Source organism: Lactuca virosa, chromosome 4 (genome assembly GCF_052849685.1).
Source record: "Lactuca virosa cultivar CGN04683 chromosome 4, Lactuca_virosa_CGN04683_v6, whole genome shotgun sequence".
Classification (NCBI taxonomy): domain Eukaryota; kingdom Viridiplantae; phylum Streptophyta; class Magnoliopsida; order Asterales; family Asteraceae; genus Lactuca; species Lactuca virosa.
This window is the reverse complement of record NC_136429.1, coordinates 158,670,548-158,678,238: the sequence shown is the minus strand read 5'-3', so window position 1 is coordinate 158,678,238 and position 7,691 is coordinate 158,670,548. Positions and strand designations below refer to the sequence as shown.

At 37.7% G+C, this 7,691-nt stretch overlaps 1 protein-coding gene and 1 non-coding gene across 2 annotated transcripts; one reads left to right on the top strand and one right to left on the bottom strand.

The window, feature by feature from the left end:
- Positions 1-1,040: 1,040 nt before the first annotated feature.
- LOC145105290 (uncharacterized) lies at positions 1,041-1,484 on the bottom strand. The gene has a single exon (XM_079042416.1). It carries the CDS (start codon positions 1,482-1,484, stop codon positions 1,041-1,043), a length of 444 nt encoding a protein of 147 aa, XP_078898542.1.
- Positions 1,485-2,444: 960 nt separating this feature from the next.
- On the top strand, positions 2,445-2,551 carry LOC145110111 (small nucleolar RNA R71). Its single transcript, XR_013709492.1, has one exon. It is a non-coding gene; the product is annotated as a small nucleolar RNA R71 (small nucleolar RNA).
- Positions 2,552-7,691: the final 5,140 nt, after the last annotated feature.

The following is a 7,691-nucleotide window of genomic DNA, read 5'->3' as shown; positions in this document are numbered from 1 at the left end:
GATTTTAAAACTTCTTGAAAACAAGGTTTCAAAATAAACATACTAATTTAGCCATTTCCATTTCATGGCGGCCCATTTGATATGAAGCCAATTATGAAATTAGATTGAAAAAATTGAGCTTCCTCTTCTTTTATAAAGCAATGAAGTCATCTTAGTGCTTACTAACAGACGATGTGGGATGCGAATCATCTTTTTTATAGAAGAGAGAAATCATTAACTTTTTATATATTAAACAATATGAGATGACAATTATAAAGAAACGAAATTTGCCTTAAAAAAATATTTGTTAGATATCTTTCTATCTTTTTATATGTATATACACAACAAATCATATATATCTTTTTCCTAATCATTTTCTTACAAATCAAATTTGCAAACTTGGTATATAACAAAGAATCAAAACGTCATTTATGTATTATTTAATTAAAAAGAAAAGGAAATGGATTATATATATATATATATATATATATATATATATATATATATATATATATATATATATATATATATATATATATATATATATATATATATATATCGGTTCCGGCGGGTACCCATCGGTTAGCGGTTCCAAAAAACTAAGAACCCGAACCGGAACCACTTAAGGCGGTTCCAAAACTTTAGGGACCGGAACCGGAACCACTTAAGGCGGTTTCGCTTCTGGAACCGGCGGTTCCGAGGCGGTTCCGGTTCCAAACGCGGGTACCTGGTTTTTTTGCTCACCCCTACTTCAAATACCATGGGAATTGAGGCTTAAGGCTTTGTAAGCTTCACATTTCTTGTGGTTTTAGCTTCTCCCAAGTTTGTAACTCTTTTTCCATTAATTTTTCCAACTCTTCTAGCTCATTATCTTCTTCATTTACCCCGTTCATGAAAAATACATAATTATTTGCTTTCGAATTTTTGGACCTTTCATCAACTCCAAATGTGATCTCTTCCTTCGCCACTCGTAGTGTGATCTTAGACTTGCGAATGTCTACTATGGCTCTTGCGGTATTTACTAATGGACGTCCAAGAATAATAGGTATCTCTTCATCCTCTTAAATATCCACGACAACAAAATCAACTGGACAAACAAATTTTCCAATTTTCACCAATAAATCTTCAATAATGTCCCGAGGGTAAGCAACCGAAAGATATTCCATATGGATTGCCATTCTTGTGTTCTTCAATTCTGGAATGTTAAGCTTTTGGTAGAAAGAATATGACATCAAATTGATACTTACACCAGAATCAGCCAAAGCATACGTCTTTGTTGAGCTTCCAAACTCACATGGCAAAGTGAGGCATCCTGGATCTCCCATCTTTGTCGGAACTCCTTCCATTATAATCGCTAAACATTGTTTATTAATAACAACTTTAGACATCTTCTCTAATTCTTGATGAGTTTTGATAAGGTCTTGAAGAAAGTTTGCATATTCGGACATCTTTTCTATGGCTTCAATGAATGGTATGTTAATCGGAATTCCCTTTAATTGTTCCATAAATATTCCATGCTCTTGTTCCAGAGGTTGTCGCCTAGCTCGAGAAGGATAATGTAATGGTGGTTAATACGATTGAACTGAAGAAGTCTTAATGATGTTCTGCTCAGGACAAAACGTGACAAGATGCTCGTCACGTCGTGAAAACTTGATAGAATATTTTTCTTTTTCGTCCTTTGCTTCCATCGGCTATGGATCGGGTTTCTTTGTGGCTACATAGAGGATCACTAAAGGCATAGAGATAGTGTCTTCTTTAGTAAATATCATCATCACGTGAGGTTGCGGTTTTGGGTCGGCTTTGCTAGGAATTAATCTTTCGTGCATGAGTTTAGTTAATTTCCCTTCTTGAGTTTCGATATTTTCAATGTAGGATTGTTGGTTTCTCGATGTGACATTAGTAGCCACATATGCATGTTCCTACTAGCTTCCATGAACCTATTTAGCATTAACTCGAAATCGGGTTTCTTCTCAGGTGGTGGTTGTTCTTTTTTATAATAGCCTCAACCTGTTTCCATATACTTTTCTTATTTCGACTTCTTGTATTTATCGTAAGGAAACCATTCCTTCTTAGGCTTCATCATATCGGTCACCACTTAAGTAGCAAACTTGAGCCTTTCGATTCCCGTTCTCGTCCAATCCTTTGTTAAATGTGGTCCGCTACAATTGTCACAACCCACTTGTATAGCGTGTATAGATTGACCCATTTTGGTAATCCTCCTATCCATATTATCGATTTTTTCCATCACCGCCGCTAAGTTCTCATTTCCTCCATCCATACTCACTTTGCCTCTTGTAATATCTTCTATCGGGTTGTGGTATTATCACGAATGCTTGGAAATTTCTTCAATGAGAACCTTGTTGGTCGTCGGGTCCTTCTTCGCCATGGGTCCTTGGAAGTCTAGGAGTTTCCTTGTAGTGATGTTGATACCATCATACAAAATGGATATCTCTTGTTGCACATTAAGGTTGTGTTGAGGGCAATTCCTTATCATTCCCGTGTACCTCTCCCAAGCTTCATACAAAGATTCACCATCATGTTGTTGGAAGTTTGAAAAGTTTTTCTTCAACTTGGACACTTTATATGGTGGGCTAAATTGTTGGATGAACTCGGTTCGTAAGTTGGCTCGTTGTGATTGCTCCGGGTGGAAGTGATTTAAGCAAATATTTAGCAACTCCTTTGAATGTAACCGAAAGCATTCGTAACAAAACCGCATCATGTGAAACATTTGTTATGTTGAAGTAATTCGCGATATCCAAAACATCATTGTGTAACGCCCAGATCCCAGGTATGCATTTAAATATTTATTTACTCATTTTTACAAGGCAACTCGACGACTTGGTAGACCTAAACTCGTCGACTAGAGATTGAGAGGGACGCGGGTCTTGATGTCTACTCGCCAAGTTGGGAAGCCCCGACTCGACGAGTAGGACTGCCAAAATGAAACCCTAATTTTAAGGGTTTGGCCCCCTATTTAAAGAACATAACACCCCTTGTGGCCTCCCTCATCGTCCTCCATTGTCCAGAAAACCCTAATCAGTGAGCTTGAGCTTTGTGTGAGTCTGTGAACCATTTTTGAGTGAATTGTTGTGATTTGAAGCTTGTGAGAAGAAGAAAAAGCTAAAGGACTCCAAGAGAAGGTTCTAGATCCATGAGCAACATCACTTTTCCTTCACTTTCTGGAAATCAAGTCTATACCTTGGCCATTTGTTTTCTAGATCTTCTTATGGGGTAGTTTAGGGCTTTTGGAGTACATTTTGGAAACCATTCATGAATGCAAGCATGATTTGATGTACCAATTGCAGATCTAGAGTCTTTGAGGGACCTCATGGCATAAATGTGCCAACTTTATGGCAATGGGAGTCCCATGCACCATAGGAGTTACCTTTTTGGACCTTGTGAGCTAAAAACCCCATGTATGCACATAAAGTTGGAAACTTTACGTGACATAAGGACCTTAGGGGTCCAGATCTATGCTTTGGAGGCAATGAACCCAACTGAAATCGACTGAATAGATTAAGATCATGGGGGACTCGACGAGTTGTTCATGCAACTCGGCGAGTCGGGTCGTGGTTCCCCAATTCTTCTGTTAATGAGTGAACCCGTTGAGTCTAGGAGATGACTCAGTAAGCTGGACATAGTTTTGGACTTGGGGGTTGAAGAACTCGACGAGTCCAAGGAGGGACTCAACAAGTTGATTCGGGTTGTCCCGATTTTATGACAGACAGAACTCGACGAGTTTGTGAAGGGACTCGCCGAGTTGACTCAGTTGACCACGAGTCTGAGTAGTACAGGAACTCGCCGAGTTGGGGGACAACTCGTCGAGCTGGGTTGACTGGGAGTCGACCTTGACTTTGACTTTGACCAGGACGTTGACTTTAACCAGGGGTAAAATGGTCATTTTACCCTAAAGAAGAGTTACTAGATTTGTGATTAAGTGTTATTGTGAAATTGATAGACGGGGAGTCATTGGAGCAACCATCAGAGATTCCTCACATGAGATTTCACAGCTAGCATTCGAGGTGAGTTTTCTCTAGTAGGAACGGGTCTACGGCCACAATGCTGGCCCGTTTAGATGTTAGTAGTTCCGGGCTACGATCCGATGCCGGGCAGGGCCCGATGTAGGTTGTATGCTTTCCGGATTATGATCCGATGCCGGGGCGGTCCCAAGGAACGTTTATGTATGCTTGATGTCTTTGTGATTCTTGCATGTTATGTGTTATGTATTCCGGGCTTCGGTCCGATGTCTGGGCAAGCCCGATGCATGTTTAGCTTATATGTTATATGTTATATGTTCTGGACTCCAGTCCGATGTCGGGGCAAGCCCGATGAATGTTTATATGCTTATTTTTATATGCTTACGTTTACATGCTTATGATATATGCTTATGTATATGAGATGTTGTATGCCGGGGCAAGCCCGATGCCGGGCGAGGCCTGATGCCATACGTGGTCTGATGTCGGGGCAAGCCCGATGCCGGGTAAGCCAATGTCGGGATTTGTCCCGATGCAGCTGGGCGGAGTCCCAAAGTTATGTTATTTGTTATGTGTATGTTATGTGGTAGTTTGGGGAGCTCACCAAGCTTCGTGCTTACGGTTTTCAGTTTTGGTTTCAGGTACATCCATTAGTAAAGGGAAGGGCTCGGGATGATCGCATGACACACACCACAACTTTAGCTTGGGATTTTTACTCTGATATGTTATATGTGATTTTGGAGATATGATAATGGTTTTGACATGATGTTTTGGGATTGTCACGACTTATGATTTTTATTCATTAAACAGTAACTTATGGTTTATTCAATGATTTAAAACGAAATTTTTAGACTGTATTTTTGGGATGTTACACATTGATATGTTTGTAGGAGTCCTCATGGTCTTTCCTGTAGAATGGAATCTCCTTGAGCATAGAAATGATATGTTCATTGAGCTCGAAGTTTATCGCGGATGGAATTTTGTGTGGTACAAGACCCGACACGTGTCCATCACGCATCCGCCTATTGTATTCTTCCATGGTCATTGTGGCTATGTCCCCCATCGTTTTGTCGAGTTTTTTATTTCTTCTTCTGAATTGCTCTCGGTTTCTAGTTCGTATCTGGTGCCTTTCTTGTCGGGAGTCTTCTCGAAAGTTTGTACCTTATCTGATTGAGACTTGCTACTAGATTCACCGACCTTTTTATCTTTCTTTTTGTAGAACACGGATTCCAGATCTTCAAGTGGAGGCGCGATCTTGAAAGTAGATCCCCTGGTCATATCTCACTGAAAGCAAAACAAAAGAAAAACATAAAAACGAACTAAAACAAAAAACTGAAAAAGTCAGTTGTCACGTCGTGACAGGAAGACCGTCACGTCGTGAGTTATGAGAAAACAGAAAAATGAAATTTAACAGAACAATAAATTTTTTCCGTTTTTACCCCACAAAAAGGATCGAATAACTAAAAGTAATTTATCTAAAAAGTAAAATAAGTCGTTCCCCGGTAACTACGCCAAAAACTTGATGTGCACAGATTATACCTACCGATTTTAAATTTATAACCTAACAAAACTTAACTAACTAATACACGTAGGCAATGTACCTAGTCGGATTATAGAATAAAAAAGTAAGTCAGGTATCGATCACAGGGAACGATATTTAGCTAATAAAATAACTACTAAAAGTTAAACTAAGAAAAACAACTAAAAGTGGGGGGTTTTACTGATTTTGCAAGACCAACAACTTAAATCAAACAACTCGCAATTAAACAACTAAAACACGAAAAGGAAACAATTTAAATTCAAGGTTAAAGATTACTTTCGTTTAGTTCCGAATCCTTCCTTTTCCTATGGTTGCTTTCTAGTGGAATAATTATATTGGTTACCATATTATTATATAACTAGTTATTATGTTCAAATTCCTATTCTTTAATTACCAATTTATGAATTACCATGTAATGTTCAAAAACAAGTAGACACAAAATTGATATAGAGATAAATTTGGCTATGCATGATAACTCTATGAGTTACCTATCTGAGATCAAGACACGTAAACCAAGCACAAGTTATGGATTAATTATGCATAAAAATTTTTGAGTTACCTATCTCCAACCTTGAACTCTAAAACGATTTCTAATCTTCCAAGGACGTTCCAGAGGGTTTTTGTCACAAGTTTATTGCAACTCTCTAGCCAGAAGTCTCTAAATTCGATCTAATGCTCGATGTTTGTAGATTCCATAAAATTGGTCGTCACGTCGTGACCATATAGGTGTCACGACATGAAAATCACATATATCCTTATGCGCCAAGGATATTGTGTATGTCCGTATAAGATTCTTCTGATGACACGTGGTCGCATCGTGATCAAGAGATGGTCACGTCGTGAAGATGATTTTCATTTTGGGACCGAGAATCTTCTGAATGCCACGTCGTGACATGTTGTTGCCCACATCGTGGGAAATGTATAATGCTCGATTTCTTCTTCCTTAAGCTCCTACTTTTCAAATCCAGTTCTCCAAGTATCTAGCTTTCGTCAATTTCTGCTCATTTTCCTCGAGAATCTCCTTTTTGGCTGCAAAATACAATTTAACATTATAAGTCCAAATATCTTTGCATTTCACAAAAATATAGCTTAAATGTATTAAAATAATACCTAAATAAGTATATAAATATGGCAATATCACATATCGTGTGTCTAAAATGGTGGTGAAAATGTTGTGTATATAGAACAAATTCTATAATCGACCCTTAAAGACACATTTGTAACCGATAAAAAATTAAACACAAATATTGAAACTGGAATTTGTGTTTAGTTTTATGTTTAATGCATTTTAAAAACCAGAAAATATTAAATTTTCATTTACAAAATATTTTGGTTTTTTTGGAAACGAAAAATTTATTGAAGAAGAAACGAACCCACGACTAGCAAGTAACTAGCGAGGGAACGGAGGCTACAAAACGATAACAAAACAGAAATTGGGAATGTACGGTGCTATAGGGCGTGGAAAAGAGAGTGATTCCAGTCCACCCACTTACAAATATCTCCATTTCCTCTACATTTTATCCAAAAATACACCATAGATTTCACATTTTATGCACCAAGCGTCGAGCTGATAAAAATATCATTGAACACCCATTCATTCCGATTCTTCCACAAGTTCCATACTAAGCTATAGAAAATAGAAAGGAACCGTTTCCTCATTCTCGAACATCTGCCCCAAGTTTTCGCGAATCTGATCAGGTCAATAATATTATTAAAGTATTTGTGTTGTATGCCACACCATGTGAAGACTTTCTCTCGAGTCTCGAACAACATTTGCAAATGGACAAATCATCAGAAGATGATCCACACATTCAATTCCATTAATACATGTCCCACAACTTATATAAGATATGTATATCCCCCTTGACCTTAAAGCCACCGCAGATGGGATTTGGTGTTGCAGTGCGCGCCACATGAAACAATTGACTTTTAACGATATTATCTTGTTCCATGTGAAACTTGGGAGAACACTATTAGTGTGTGACCGGTAAGAAAAAGAAAACCTAAACAATTGTTGTTAATATGTTATACAACAAATTTTGTAATCGAATCTTAATGACATAATTATAACCGGCAAAAAATCAAACATAAATATTGAAACCAAATTAATTTGTGTTTAATTTTATCTTTAGCGTGTTTTAAAAATATACTAATTTTTCATTTAGGAAAAAAAGATATTCCGGTAAATATCTAAAAAA

What these genes read in the sequence shown, in the direction of transcription:
- LOC145105290 (XM_079042416.1), bottom strand. Translation starts at nt 1,484, where the DNA reads ATGGAACAATTAAAGGGAATTCCGATTAACATACCATTCATTGAAGCC.